The sequence below is a fragment of the Corythoichthys intestinalis genome, chromosome 3 (genome assembly GCF_030265065.1).
Source record: "Corythoichthys intestinalis isolate RoL2023-P3 chromosome 3, ASM3026506v1, whole genome shotgun sequence".
NCBI lineage: Eukaryota > Metazoa > Chordata > Actinopteri > Syngnathiformes > Syngnathidae > Corythoichthys > Corythoichthys intestinalis.
The window spans coordinates 35875487-35892027 of record NC_080397.1 but is presented as its reverse complement, the minus strand read 5'-3'; the positions used below and the strand labels follow the sequence as shown (position 1 = coordinate 35892027).

General features: G+C 39.8%; 1 protein-coding gene across 2 annotated transcripts; it reads left to right on the top strand.

Moving 5' to 3' along the window:
• Positions 1-2265: 2265 nt before the first annotated feature.
• Positions 2266-12276, top strand: pgam5 (PGAM family member 5, serine/threonine protein phosphatase, mitochondrial). Of its 2 annotated transcripts, none has more exons than XM_057830901.1 (6): positions 2266-2750; positions 8766-8938; positions 9029-9154; positions 9254-9342; positions 9498-9628; positions 11609-12276. In XM_057830901.1, the coding sequence occupies exons 1-6, from the start codon at positions 2521-2523 to the stop codon at positions 11757-11759; spliced, it is 900 nt and encodes a 299-aa protein (XP_057686884.1). In that variant the 5' UTR covers positions 2266-2520; the 3' UTR covers positions 11760-12276. The 2 variants fall into 2 exon arrangements, with proteins under 2 accessions (XP_057686884.1, XP_057686883.1); XM_057830900.1 differs by having other exon boundaries at positions 9495-9628.
• The last annotated feature ends 4265 nt before the right edge of the window (positions 12277-16541 follow it).

Here is a 16541-nt window from a genome sequence, read left to right as displayed (position 1 = left end):
TTATCCACTTTTGGTTTCAATACGTTTTTGTTTTTTTACACCGTTGTGTAAATCTGCCTCGGTAGCAATGCTCGCCTACTACGACTCCCCTACCTGTTGTGTTCCTAGGTAAACCTGCTGACAACACATCCCGATTGGTCACCATCTCTCTTCTTGGATCATTTGACAAAGAAAATTTGTTCAATGGAGTGGTTCCATTTGTCCTGTGTCGGACTCAAACAAGCCCCTGCAGCAGACGCCATCTGGGTCTGCCCTTCTCGTCGATGAACTGCGGGCTTTTAACTTGTGAAAATGCAAGAACTTTAATGCACATATTTATTCTGCCTGGCTATTTAACTATGGCCAGTGACGTTTTTTTTTTATTTTTTTTAACCACTTTGACAAAGACACCTTTCATTGTAATGTTGAATTTATATATTCTATTATTATTTTTAAATTATAATATTCTTATTTGCACTTATGTAGACTTTAGACTGTCAATTCAAATAGTGTTGGAAAAGTTGCAATACCTAAAATAGAAATGCAAGAACTGTAAAGTACATATTTATACACCTTTATTTACCTAAGGCCACTGGATGTTTTTTAACTGCTTTGAAAAATACAGGTTTTGTTGTGATCTTGTATTTATATAGTATATAGCTTTTTATAATGTATTATGTATTATAATATTTGCTGCCCCCTGCCAGAGTGTGGGCCATTTTGTACTAAAATGATTTTAAACTGTCAGTTCAAATACTGTGTTGGAGACTAGTACTTGCAATACTTAAAATGGAAATGCAAGAACTTTAAAGCACATATTTATCCTGTCTGGCAATTTACCCAAAGCCAGTAAATAGTGTTTTAAACTGCTTTGACAAAGACACGTTTATTGTGATCTTGTATTTGTGTATTACTTATAATTATATAATATTTGCTGCCACCGTCAGAGGGTGGGCCTTGTTTGCACTAATTTAAAGATTTTAAACTGTCAATTCAAATATCGTATTGGAGAAATTGCATTACTTGAAATAAATCTATTGCAACTTATCAGTCCCAGTTCTTGTCTACAACACTGTCCAAAAATTGTCAATGCATATTCCAAATAGAATAACAAAATTAAGTCACCTGACTTTGTAATTATTACACCTGTTTATTATGAAGACCTGAAGTAAACAACAAGCAGTTACAGTTTGTCAAGAAGTTGTTCAAGTCATGTTTTGGTATTCATATTTTATTGACTTTTCATAACACTTGGGATCGTGTTTGTAAGAGCAGAGCAAACTGAAGTTTCAGCGTGCACTCTTCGCCTTTCCAACCTCTCAACGCTCCGATGTGGTGCGCTTGACCTCAGAATAACCCAAGAAGAGATATGGTGACCAATCGGGATGTGTTGTCAGCATTTCATATGCAGGTTTTCCTAGTAACACAACAGGTAGGTGATGAGGAGGAGTAGGTTAGCATTGCTACCGAGGCAGATTTACACAACAGTAAAGAAAAAAACAAAAACAAAAAACGTATTGAAACCAAAACGGATAAATCGTTCAACTTACAAGAGTAGAGATGAGGGGAATACACTCTCATTCCAGCAGAAATATGATCATAAGAAATGCTTTTCCGACGAACCGCTGCAATCCAGCCATCCGTCGTACCTTCGTGATCTGATATTTGGTCCTCCATGCAGGAAAACGGTGAAAAGTGAGTCCATTTTTCCTAACCCCTTTTTTTGTCGTAGGAGACGCTGTTGCACCCGGTAACGCAACAATAAGCACCCATATTTTCTTTCTAAAACACCGAAAGAGTTAGCTTAGCACTACCACACGTTACAATCCGCATTGACTCTGCCGGCCCGGAAGTGAATTATATTGCCAGCATGGAGGCGGGTCCAAACAATGACGTAGTACGTCCCATTCCCTATTGACCTTTTTAATTTATAATTGGACACACTAACGAACTTCTTCCAAGTCAAACTGCAGAGCCAACTGTCGAGCTGTAGTGCCATGAAGTGCAGCCATCAAAAGACATGACAGAAATTGCCAAAAGTGCTACGTACAATTATAACAAAAGTCACTGTTAAATTTTTAGTAATCATGATGTAGCTGAAGTTATTGTTCTTTGATTGCACCAGGTTATTTGTGACAATACTGAAAAAAATTGAGTTTTATTTTTGTTTCATATTGCACTCTATATAAAACGTTGTAAGATTACTCACCATTTTGCAAGTCAAATAAAAAAAAAAAAGGGGCTTTTGTTTTCTATCAAATACGACCCAAACCGGCCGCCGTAGTACGTAAAGCATCCTGCTAAACATTAGCTTTCTATCTCGTTTGCCTGCTGTTTTTGTAGTTTCTGAGGTACGACTCTCAACTGAGTGATATTGAAGTGTTTTTTTCCCCCCCTTCGCCTGGCTGACATTGAATAACAATCTTTTTTAACGGCAAAAGTCGTTCCTTTGTCGTTGGCGAATATTTGGCATTTTTAAGCAACACTCATTCACTTAAGCTAATTTGCTAGCATTCGTCAGCCGGTCGGTGGGCTAACGTAATGTCTTACAGGAAATCTTTCAAACTAATTTGCGCATTCGCCGGTGGATCAGCCGCGGTGGTTTTTGCAGCCGCCGCTGCTGACCTTCGCGGCTATTTCGGCGAGAGAAAAAGCGAGACGGGAGTACGCTTGTCCAGACTATCTGTGCTTGAAGCCGCGCAGCCGGCTTGGACGGCGGCGAGCATTACCCCACTCCCGACAGGACACGCGTGGGACGCCAACTGGGACAAGTAAGATAGTAATATCTTATATCGTATCGTGTATCCTTTTTAACCGGGGCTGCCCACGCCATTGAATAGTGCTGTAATATGTAGCGAGGTGTCCGAAGACAAACCGAAACTACAAGGACGGATCCCGGAAGAATCCTTCCTGGAGATGTGGCAGAAAAAGCTGGGAAAGTGACTCGATGGGATTTACTTCGAATAGGGAAAAATGTACTTTGCTTTGGTATACAAGATAGTGTTATCATTCTTGAAACATTTCTGACGCACCTTATTATTTACCTCCCTGAAGGCATCTTTAAAAGGCATGAACAACGACAGTCACTTAAAAATTAGGGCTGCGATTCAATCGCGGTTTAAATGTGCCCTCGCTCATTTGACCTACACACTCCCCCTTGGAGGAATCCCCGCCGCCATCTTAAGGGCTGTTCCATTTCCCTAAAGAGCGAAGTGAACTTGGTGAGCTCGACCCTTATAGACCCAGAATGACGTGTCGCTGTATCCGGCCGCCATATTGTCCGTCTCTGTTTAGCCCTATTCTCAATGGTTTCAATTAGTCGTTCAGTTAGTAGAGCAATTCATGGAAGCCCCGGTGCTTTCAGACGCTGTAAACTCATTGGATGCGTTGCATAAAAGGCGTTATGTGGAAAAGCTTCAGTCTATCCATTCGCCAGATCCATATTTGATGCCTAAATCGATATTTTTCGACCCGCTGTCTTCACCCTCTCTGCCTGACATCTGCTACCCTGATATCTACAACTATCTTGTCCACACAAAATCAGCCTATTCTCACGAAAGTTTGAAAAACTTTGAGCAGCACTCTAAGCAACATTACCCCGTGTGACCCTATACTTCCAATTTTCTAAAATGGTGACAATCAGTTAAAAAAAAAAAGTTGACTGCGATGGCCGACGGTTCAAGGATAGGTGGATATTGGACTATTTCTTCAATAAAATACGCAACAACTGTGTCTGCCTCATTTGCAAAAAGACAGTCGCTGTTTTCAAAGAGTTCGATGTGACGCGATATTAACAAACAAGACACGCTGACATGTACGACAACATTACAGGGAAGATACGCAGCGACAAAGCAACTTGAAGCTAGTTTAATTTCACAGCAGCAGTATTTCGCAAGAGCCCGAGTGTCGAAAGGGAACGTCACAAAGGCGAGATTGTTGAAATTATGAATAATAAAAATAAAAAAAGCAAATGTGACACACAGAAGGGCTTGCTAAAATTTGTTTAAATATAGTGTTCTACGTAAATCAGCCAAGGTAGCCCCACACATTTTTACCACACCAAATCTGGCCCCCTTTGCAAAACGTTTGGACACCCCTGTTTAACTGATGATCCGTAGACGAGGCCAGCTTCTTTCACTTGGTACCAGCTAAATATTATTCAAAAAATAATGATGGCGGAAGAAATAAACATCTTGAATTTGAAACTGTATGTTGTCGGCGATAAGCCTCGCAATGATCTTTATTGTGGTTGTCAGCCCAAAACCTTCTAAATATATATTAAAGGCATCTTATGCTTATCTTATGCAATGCAAAATGACTACTACATAATCTGGTGATCGTTTGGTGCCCAGTTTTCTTGTCGAATTGCAGAAGACCATCTCGCTCTCCTCTCCGGGTCTCTCGGAATACGGTAGAACTTCAAGTCTCTCCGTCTATCTTCTCTGTTACTGCAACCAACCGCCTCACACGCCTTCACCATTTAATTATTATTATGTTAACAAGCAGAAAAACATGCCATAATAGGAATTTACGTAGAGGTAATGCGTGAACACGACGAGCTGACGGACAATATGGCGCGGAGGCGTGGTTGTGACGTCATGTGAGTGGGGTCTATAGGGCTTAGTGATCGAGTCAACAACGTTGGTCACTCCAGAGCTCCCTGTATCCCACAATGCATTGCAGTGGTGCACGGAAAATATGTCCATGCGGTGGTGATAATGAAGCTCAAGCACCGTTGGTTGCTGTATATATACCACCAAAGAAGAAGAAAATGAATCAAGCTGCCAGCACGGTCTTTGAATGACATACCAAACTGCCTTTCGAATTGTAAAATTCATCATTGTTGTTAAAAAATTAAAATTTAAATAATTAGACCAGGGTTCACTAAATCCGGACCTTGGTGCCACTTTTCCTGTCGTGTTTTCCACGTCTCTCTCCCCTAACACACCTAAATCAAATGATTATGTTATAAGCAACCTCTCCAGAAGCCTGATAATGATCCTGATGATTTTGATTCAGGTGTGTTGGAGGAGCGAGACATGGAAAACGCGACAGGAAAAGTGGCACCGAGGTCCGGATTTAGTGAACCCTGAATTAGACTGTACGTGGCAGTTATGACAGAACGTATGGAATTTCACAGGAGTGCCCCAAAAAAAAAAAAAAAAAAAAAAAAAAAAAACATGAATAACTAGCTATAAAGAGAAAGAAATGTATAAATAGAAAGTAAGGTTTTTTGTTGATTTTCACTTTTGTCATTAAAAAAAAGGGGGAAAAAAAACAATGTGTTGGGAGGGACTGAAACTAAACTTCAACTAGGTTAAATTTGTTTAAACAACAAATCTGTCTGCAAATTAACGTATTGGCTCAAATATACGACGGCCCTGATTATAAGACAACCCCCTCTTTTTAAAGACTCAAGTTTGAAAAAAAGACTTTCACCACCAAATTCATTTTTATACAGAAAATAATTACAGTAGATCTGAAACAAATGATTATAACAATATATTTGAGAGAAAAAGCATGTTATTTTGCCTCATTCAAATCTTAACATCTGAACATTTAAATATGTAAACTAAAGTGCAATCACATTCGTAAATGAATGGCTTCTGGTTTTTGAAATGTAAATAAACCAATCTATAGTGATAAAACAACAAAATCGCAATAATTGCATTAACTGTCAAAGTGAAGTCTAACTGTAACTATAGTCTTGAAACAAATCTGAATAAGGAAAAACATTGCAATAAAATAATGCAAACTGGTTAAACTAGTACCTGAGATCTGTCATGACAGAACATCGCTTCAATGATATGTGGCGCCATCTAGCGTCGTGAATGGGGAGAGTAGCTGAGATCTGTCATAACAGAACATCGCTTCAATGATATCTGGCGTCATCTAGCGTCGTGAATGGGTATAATATCTAGACCGCGAATAAAAGACCACCCCCTCTTTTTCAGTCTGATTTCAATGCCCAAAAAAAACCCGTCTTATTTTCTGGCCAATATGGTATAAGGTATAGACAAAAAATAATTAATGAATTACCCAAATAAAATTTGATACAAAAATAATAATTCTGATAATTCCCAGGTACCGACGTATTGCCATCAAGCACGGAATACGTCTCCGTCCTATTGACATGAGTCGCCGTATATTTTGTGTGATTTGGAACAATGTTGCCGCCAGGAGTTGGCCAGGCCTGGCCAAGACTCCCCCCAATGAATGTGTTGGCAACCCTTTTGGTCACCCCACTCGCCAGTATAATGTCAGATTGTAGGAGGTGCGGAACTCAAAATGTTGACTGGACTATTATGGACTATTTACATTAACACAATATAATGGTATACATTATAACACAATCAACCAAAGTATATCAGTAGGCGTCTCCTGAAGTCTTTCTGACAGTTTCCTACTGGCCTGTTTATTACTACAACATAGTAAAAACCTAAAATTATAGCTTTTATCTTTGCTTGGGCCACCCCAAGGTTTTAAGAGGCCCCATTTGGCCACCCCATGAAGAATTTTTGGAGGCGCTACTTGGAATAGGCAGTATAGTGCTACTCCAACACCTTGGGGTTGTGCCATGATTTTCTTGCTTGTGAGTGAACGAGGGCAGGTGTGTTCCATTTACGTCTTTTGCTCCCCCTCCGCCCACTTTCCCTCCACCCTCCAAGTGGCCTGCGTGTGACGTCATAGCAAGTGCTTAGGGCAAGTGAGCGAGGGCAACTCAAACCGTGATTGGAACACAGCCTAAATGTATTATTGGTGTCAATACAGAGAAACAATTTCTGATTTGTTTTCGGCATGAGAGAAATGCAGTATAATATTGCACATAATAGTTAGACGTAATATCACAAATAGGGCTGTCAAAATTATCGCGTTAACGGGCGGTTATTAATTTTTTTAATTAATCATGTTAAAATATTTGACACAATTAAAGCACATGTACCACTCAGACAGTATTCTGCCTTTTGATAAGTTTTACAGAAATGCTTTTTGTGCTGTCTAACAGTGAACTCATGTGGTCGCTTTGCGACATGGTTTATTGTTTTCTTGCCAGTTAATATGGCTGCACGACGTCTCGGGCTGACGCCTTCGTTGTAATGTTGTGCTTATATGATCCTTGGACAAGATTTGTCCGTAAGTATGGTTGTTGGAAAGAATGTACATATTATGTTAGTAAGCGAAATGTTATATTTTTTGTATGAGACGCTTTTTGTTTATGTTTAGTGAACCTGTAAAGCGTGCTAAGCTAACGTTGTTGCTAATGCAATGGTTGTGTACTTTTTTGTGTAGTTTTACGACAGTCTAAAGAGGACAATGGTTTGAGGCCATTTTATTAATAAATCAGATGAAAAAGTAAGTCTGATTATTAAGGCGTCGTTCACTAGCTGTCTAGCTTTGGAAAAAGTAGACGCTTCGGAGTGAGGACAGCATAGACAGATTTAAATGACAGTAGAGTGAAATGCCCACTGCAGTCCTTATGTACCGTATGTTGAATGTATATTTCCATGATGTGTCTTATCTTTCCATTCCAACAATTTATTTTACAGAATATATATATGATTTACAGAAAAATATGGCATATTTTATTGATGGATTGAATTGCGATTAATTACGATTAATTAATTTTTAAGCTGTAATTAACTCGATAAAAAATTTTAATCGTTTGACAGCCCTAATCACAAATGGACAAATTGTTTTTTTCTTTATACATTTTGTACCCAATTTATGTGCAGCTCGGATCTTTTACATCCATTCAAAAGTGAGACCATTTGCCGGTTGACCCCTACATAACATCTATAATAAGTATTTGTTAATGCTTATGACCGTGTCATGTCATAATTATGATTTTTTTTAAATGACAGTCTTATGTTGTCACCGTCAAATAAAGTGTTACCAAATACCATAACTAGCAATTAATGAAACTGGAGCAGTAACTGAAGAAATAAATAGCAAAGAACATGAATTTAGATTATTATGTATACCTGTAGCACTACAATGCATGCTAGAAGGCATGTTGGGCGACAACAGTGTTGACAGCAGGTGGCAGCAGAGGTTGACTGTCTCCCCCAAGGGAGCAGTGATGGCAAAATGAAGCTTCTTGAAGCAATGAATTCATGGTGGTTCATTTGGTGTTAAGACAGTTTTAGGATGGTCGGTGTCAAATAAAGTGTTACTGGTTAATATCTTTTGGTGTAAATACAGTATCCCATAATACAGTGAAGACTGCTGCGGTTTATAGTCCAGTGCGGCTTATCTATGAACAAATTACGTTTTCGTGTATAGTTTGGTGGGTGGCGGCTTATAGTCATGTGCGCCCTATAGTCTGAAAATTACGGTAACGGTCCAGCAATTTTCTATCCTGTTTATTCTATTTTTTTGGCAGTTAAACTACTATTATAATTTATAATGTTTAAATATGTACTACATTGTAAGAGGTGAAGATCCAATAAGCAAAGACGTAATTCATGGTGTGCCCAAGCAGTTATTACTGTCCACTATAAAAAAAAATGCCAATGTTGTCGTCAAGGAGTGGCAAATGAGTGAATAGTCCCATTAATGCCTTAATTAATATAGCCGCAGCAGCTCACAATTTTTTTCTCCTCAATATGCCTTCTATTGGTGCAGTTTGCCCTGGTTAAGCCAGGGATTCTAATAGGAGATAACTGAGAAATGTGGCCATTTTGTATTATTAGAGTAGGCTATTTCCAGCTTCTATATATGAACCATTGTTTTAGGTTTAATTAAGACAAAGGCACATGTTAACCCCAGCTCACCTCTGTTTGCAGGAGAGACCCTTCTACGCTGTCCAATGGCAAAAAAAAGGAGAGTACAACGGAAGATCCCAGCTCAGAGCAGGACAATGGCAAACCTAAAGCCACACGCAACATCCTTCTCATCAGACATTCTCAGTACAACCTGAGCGGGAGCAGCGACAAAGAGCGCATACTCACTCCTTTGGGTATGTGGCTTGGTATTATAACTTTTTTTCTGGCTTGATTAAGCAAATCAAACTTTTCTTTCCCAATGTCCCTGTCGTGTTTTTCCTCAGGCCGAGAGCAGGCCGAGTTGACGGGTCATCGCCTCTCAGCGTTGGGATTGAAATATGATGTTCTGATCCACTCCAGCATGGCTAGAGCTACAGAGACGGCGCACATCATCAGCAAACACCTTCCAGGTATTCATGCGGCGTTCCAGACATGCTCAAATAAATCACCTTTGATGTGTTTTGGCAACTGGATCTACAATATTTCCTTCTCATCCACATGGGTTTCAGGCGTGGAGCTTCTAAGTTGTGACTTGCTCCGAGAGGGCGCGCCAATAGAGCCTGTTCCGCCCGTTACCCACTGGAAGCCTGACGCTGTGGTGAGAGAAGCATCCCTCTTTCTGTTTTTGTTAGCTTTCTACTGCTATTTCAGGGATGCAAGGTGGAACACCACATAGTTTAAAATTGACGCCAGCAAAAACACTCCCATCATATCATATGTCACTGTCGCTTTCACCTAACCGTCCTCTAGCAGTACCACGAAGACGGCGCACGCATCGAAGCAGCCTTCCGACGCTACATCCATCGGGCGGAACCCAAGCAGAAGGAAGATAGCTACGAGATCATCGTGTGTCATGCCAATGTCATCCGCTATTTTGTATGCAGGTTTGTATCGTAGCTGAGCTAACCCTGGGCAACCATAAAGAAAGAATGCTTAGCAATAAACAGCCTTTGGCCTGTTTGCAAATACTGCAAGAATCTCATTATATACAGGTCCTTCTCAAAAAATTATCATATTGTGATAAAGTTCATTTCTTCTGTAATATACTGATAAACATTAGACATTCACATATTTTAGATTCATTACACACAACCTAAGTAGTTCACACCTTTTATTGTTTTAATATTGATGATCTTGGCAAAAAAAGTCAAGAAAAAACAAAAATCCTTATCTCAAAAAATTAGCATATCATGAAAAAGTACTCTAAAGAAGCTACTAACCTAATCATCTGAGTCAACGAATTAACTCAAAACCCCTGCGAAAGATTCCTGAGGGTTTTAAAAGCTCCCAGCCTGGTTCATTACTCAAAACCGCCATCATGGGCAAGACTGCCGACCTGACTGCTGTCCAGAAGGCCATCATTGACACCCTCAAGCAAGAGGCTAAAACACAGAACTACATCTCTGAGCCAATAGGCTGTTCCCAGAGTGCTGTATCAAGGAACCTCAGTAGGAAGTCTGTGGGAAGGAAAAAGTGGCAGAAAACGCTGCACAACCAGAAGAGGTGACCACACCCTGCGAAAGATTGTTGAGAAGGGCCGATTCCAGACCTTGGGGGACCTGCAGAAACTGGTGTAGAAACATCCAAAGCCACCGTGCACAGGCGTGTGCTGGAAATGGGCTACAGGTGCCGCATTCCCTAGGTCAAGCCACTTTTGAACCTGAAACTGCGGCAGAATCACCTGACCTGGGCTACAGAGAAGCAGCTCTGGACTGTTGCTCAGTGTTCCAAAGTACTTTTTCAGATGAAAGCAAATTTTCCATGTCATTCGAAAATCAAGGTGCCAGAGTTTGGAGGAAGACTGGGGAGAAGGAAATGCCAAAATGCCTGAAGTCCAGTGTCAAGTACCCACAGTCAGTGATGGTCTGGGTTGCCATGTCAGCTGCTGGTGTTGGTCTACTGTGTTTTATCAAGGGCAGGGTCAATACGGCTAGCTATCAGGAGATTTTGGAGCACTTCATGCTTCCATCTAGTGAAAAGCTTTATGGAGGTGAAGATTTCATTTTTCAGCACGACCTGGCACCTGCTCACAGTGCCAAAACCACTGGTAAATAGTTTACTGACCATGGCACTACTGTGCTCAATTGGCCCGCAAACTCTCCTGACCTGAACCGCAATAGAGAATCTGTGGGATATTGTAAAGAGGAAGTTGCGAGACACCAGACCCAACACTGTGGATGAGCTTAAGGCCGCTATCGAAGCATCCTGGGTCTCCGTAACACCTCAGCAGTGCCACAGGCTGATTGCCTCCATGCCACGCCGCATTAAAGCAGTCATTTCTGCAAAAGAATTCCCGACCAAGTATTGAGTGCATAGCTGATATAATTTATTGAAGGTTGACTTTTTTTGTATTAAAAAAAACTTTTTTTGTATTGGTCAGATGAAATATGCAAATTTTTTTAGATAGGGATTTTTGTTTTTTCTGGACTTTTTTTTGCCAAAATCATCAATATTAAAACAATAAAAGGCTTGAACTACTTCAGTTGTGTGTAATGAATCTAAAATATATGAAAGTCTAATGTTTATCAGTACATTGCAGAAATAATGAACTTTATCACAATATGCTAATTTTTTGAGAAGGACAAGTATGTGTTTATATGTATGAATATAAATAATGATTGGTGTCTACAAAAAAAGATTAAAAACAAATCTTTGTTTCCCTTCGTCTGACATCGTAATGCTTACAAACTAAACTGCATTGTAATCGAACCGTTATGTCCTCAAATATGGTCTTTGAATTCAATCCTAGCCCAAATAAAATACCGTATATTTTCTTTTTTAAAGATTGTATATATTTAACTTTTTAAGTGGTGTGTGTGCATCCCACTCCCCGGTTAACACAGGTGTTTTTGTGTTTTGCTCAGGGCCTTGCAGTTTCCACCTGAGGGCTGGTTACGTATGGGGTTAAACAATGGCAGCATTACATGGCTCACCATTCGTCCCAGCGGCCGGGTGGCCCTACGAACTCTGGGAGATGCAGGATTCATGCCTCCGGACAAACTAACGCGAACCTGATCGCCCAACTTTGATTGCTTCCGGGATCTGAGTCGGAATGACGGATTGGTTTGCAGGGTCAGAGCTGAGTTTTCTCCTCAAGTGTCTTTCTACCGATGTTAAGTGTTTAACTGCCGCTTTATCTGCACGAGGGACTGCAGTGGGTGTTAGTTTTGTGACTGCAGCACCACCAGAATATCATTCAGGATTTTTATACGAGAGCAGTTCCAAACCAAAAAGTTTGTGTAGCTGTAAATATTGATAGCATAGAGTAGAGAAGCATTGTTGTCACTCTAAGCAGAGCAAAGAGAATGAACAGTGCAGGGCTTTGGTTGTTAAAAAAAATTTTTTTTTTTCAAATGTGTTCAATTTTTAAGTGTTTTGTGGTATCTTAATGTTCAAACATCAAAGTTTGAACCGTCCTTGTGTGGTGTCAGCATTCATATGAACCCGCAAAAAGCACTTTACAGGTATTTGTACTGTTGTGAGCGATGTCTGCTGCACCTTTTATCATCAATAAAGGCAACAACAAATGGCATACTTTTTTGTGTATTAGTTGTAGTGATGCAACATGAATGACAAGATGTCCTTTTAACCCGGGACCATCACCTACACCGAAAATCAAGTCCTCGCTCCAGGAGCAGATTTTGGTATTAAAAGCGGAGCTAAAACCGATAAAGAGCATCACATCCAATAGCTCTTGAGGCGTTTATGGCGTCTCAGTGCAGTCTGAGTGGGTTGTATCCTCAGTGGAGCGTGATTGAGGAGGCACTTCAAATTGACGGCTCGTTCAAGTGCTGTAGGCGAGTGCGTTGGATGTAGTTGGCTGGACTGTTGAGGCAATGGATGGAATACTAGTGAAAATACATTAGCTTCAAATTGGGCAGTGTTCTGACTTTACTTTGCGAGGCTTCAGTGTTTACACTGCTGTCGCCCATGTGATTTACTGTATATGGGCCTACAGTTGTAAGCAGGGCCGGAGTGGGACTCATTTTCGGCCCTGGAATTTCATGCCTCAGACCGGCCCACTCATTTAAAATAATGTCACTATGCATACACGTGTTAAGTTCAGTGTTCTCTAAAGCCGTGTACTGTAATTCTGTGTATTCCAATTCAGTGCAGGTAATGGTTGTTTAACAAGGTGGCTTTATTTTAACAAGTGCAACACAACATCATTTTGAACAAATTTAAAAATGAATTTTAAAAAAACTATTAAATGATACATTTGAAAAATAAATTAGGGCTGTCAAACGATTAAAATTTTTAATCGAGTTAATTACTGCTTAGAAATTAATCGTAATTAATCGCAATTCCAACCATCTATAAAATATGCTGTATTTTTCTGTAAATTATTGTTGGAATGGAAAGACAAGACACAAGATGGATATATACATTCAACATACGGTACATAAGGACTGTATTTGTTTATTATAACAATAAATCAACAAGATGGCATTAACATTATTAAGATTCTGTTAAAGCGATCCATGGATAGAAAGACTTGTAGTTCTTAAAAGATAAATGTTAGTACAAGTTATAGAAATTTTATATCAAAACCCCTTAATGTTTTCGTTTTAATAAAATTTGTAAAATTTTCAATCAAAAAATAAACTAGTAGCCCGCCATTGTTGATGTCAATAATTACTTACACAATGCTCACGGGTGCTGAAGCCTATAAAATCAGTCGCACCCAAGCGCCAGCAGAGGGCAGCAAAACTCCATAAAACACAATTAACAAGTGGGCATGTCATTGTACTGTCATTTAAATCTGTCTGAGCAGGGCATGTGCGTTAATTGCGTCAAATATTTTAACGTGATTAATTAAACAAATTAATTACCGCCCATTAACGCGATAATTTTGACAGCCCTAAAATAAATCAATAAATAAGACCTTTTCTGCAACATCAAATATTAACAAAATGAGTGCTTACAGATAAAACAAACATAGCAACATAACAATATGAAAAATAAAGAATACGTATTGCATATTGTAACAACTTCTAATGATACTACTATCCATTTTCAATTTCCACTTTAAAAACGCCACGTAATTGATTATTATAATTCTAATGTTCACTCGCTGAACGACATGGCAATCCTACCTTCCAGCTCTGCACCTGTGGTGTGTTCATTATGGCTAATGCTTGCTGCTACATATCCCTTGTGAGGTGCTACAAGAAGCCAAAGTTTCCACAATTACATATTGTCGTATCACACGGTGCAAGTTGCATTTTATTTGCCATCTGGCCTTACCACTTTCGTTGTAATCCTCTGTAGTTTGAGGCAGCGAGGTCGTTGCATGAAAAAAATTAGCTATTTTCTCGCATTTTGCCGATTCTTTCACGAGTGCTTTTCTCTTTTTAATTCTTATTTTTCAGCGCCACCCTTGCTGTTATTTATCCATCCGAGCACCGACATAGCAGCTAATTTGGCTCAATACAGACTACAATTAGGGGGCGGAGCTGCATGCTGTATTTTTCGTCTGCGCACGTGAGGATGAGTCTGGAAAAAAATAATACTGTATATATATATATTTTTTTTTCAGACGGCCCACAGGGACAGCAGTAATAGAATGTAAGTTATACTCAGTGACACTGTCATAAATAAATACCAAAGAAAAAATTATAACAGTCTAATTTTTTTTTTTTTTTTAAATAAAACCCGGACCGGCCCATCTGGCCGGCCGGCCCTTCTGGAATCGTCCAGAAGCTCCCGATTAGTCACTCCGGGCCTGGTTGTAAGTGATCACTAGAATTATCTGGATTTGAAGCCATCCTTCCATCTTCCGTTTTTTTTTTTTTTTTTAAATACAATCCATAAACGCTTGAATTTTCTTCTATACCTTCATTTTATTTGTATATACTTTACAACCAGGCTTTTCACCAAATTTCTTAGCCAATATGGCTGAAAATAGGGTCTCTGGCAGCCAGCTGTCCCTTTTTCTCACTGCTGCTCTCCGTTGCACCACTCAACGTCATCGTCCTTGACTTTGGGAAGGCCCGAAAGGTTTTTTTGGGGGCCCCGCTGATATAAAATCTAACGTGATTGGTTATTACTAATTTCTCCCTAAACCAACACAAAAAGCCTGGCCTTGCCTCAGGTTCATGAAGTCCTAACCAGGTCTTGTTAGAGCTTGACAATTCGGAATGGATATAGAGTACTTTCAGGATAGTAATTTACAGTCATGGATGAAATTTTTGCCACCCCTGGATTTTCCCCAGAAAATATTTTCTCACAGACATTAACGCAATTACAAATATTTTCAGTATGAATGTGATTATTTCTTGGGTGTGCATTGGAAAAACACAAAGCTGAAGAGAAAAGCCAAAATGTGCACAATTTTACACATAATGCAAAAAATGAGCTGGAAAGAGTTGTTGGCACCCTAAACTCAATATTTGGTTGCGCATCCTTTCGAAGAACAGAAAGCAATCGCTTCATATAACCATCAACAAGTTTCGTGCACCACTCTTCTTTTGCAAACTCCAGGTCTCTCAGATTTAAAGGGTGCCTTCTTGCAACAGCAATTTTGAGATCTCTCCATTGTTGTTCAATGAGATTTAGATCCAGACACATCGATGGCCACCTCAGAAATCTCCAGCGCTTTGTCTCCAACAGTTTCTTGGTGCTATTTGAGATATGTTTATGGTCAGACCCAGTTTTCTGACACTACATCCTACATTGCGGCCCAAAACGTTTTTTTCCCTCAAATTTCTTTTTATTAGTTTTGCAAAAATACAGAACTCAGAAATACAAAACTCCCCCTTCCCCAAACTAAAAAAACAAAAACGTTTCACTCTAAGTTATCCAACACAACCAACCATGAAGTCTGTCTAATCGTAAATGCCCAAAGAGCCATAGAAACTTCTTCAGTGCCATCACTCCCAAAACAAAATGGTTACAGAATCAAAATAGAATACAATATAGTCAAATGTCCCACCAAAAAGGTGCAACATGGAAAGTGACCGTACCGTTGCCCATCCCCCATAGCTAAATTAACAATATAACAATAACAATATAACAGTGCATACAGTATGTCATTCCTGAAGTTGTGTAGCGGTGTTGTCAAAGAATGAAAGAAAAGGTCCCCATGTACTATAAAATTTCTTTGCAGAACCGCGAAGAATATATCTGATTTTCTCGAGCCTAAGGTTCATCAGCACATCCCTTATCCAATGCGACGTTGTGGGTGGGGCAGCCTCCTTCCACCTCAGAATAACCAAACGTCGCGCCAAAAGGGTGGTAAAAGCAACAATCCTACACCCTCAAGTAGGCAGTCACAGACCCTCTGGTAAAACTCCAAATATTGATATTAAACGATGCGGCCCAAAGCATTTTGTCTCCAGATTTCATGACTCCTTGCACACTGTCAAGGCACCCAGTGCCAGAGGCAGCAAAACTACCCCGAAACATCATTGGGCCGCCACCATGTTTGACTATAGGCAGTGTTCCTTTCTTTGTAGGCCTCATTCTTTTTTCTGGCAATTGGTGCCTTGACAGTGTGCAAGGAGTCATGAAATATTGAGACAATCAAAATGTTTTGGGCTGGAATGTAGAGTATAGTGTCAGAGAACCAAAACATGCATCAAATAGCTTAAAGAAATGGTTGGAGACAAAGCGCTGCAGAATTCTGGGGTGGCCATCGATGAAACTGGATCTAAGTCATATTGAACACTATGGGGAGATGTCAAAATTGCTGTTGCCAGAAGGCACCCTTCAAATCTGGGAGACCTGGAACAGTTTGCAAAAACAGAGTGGTCCAATATTCCATCTCAGAGGTACACGAATTGTTGATGGTTATAG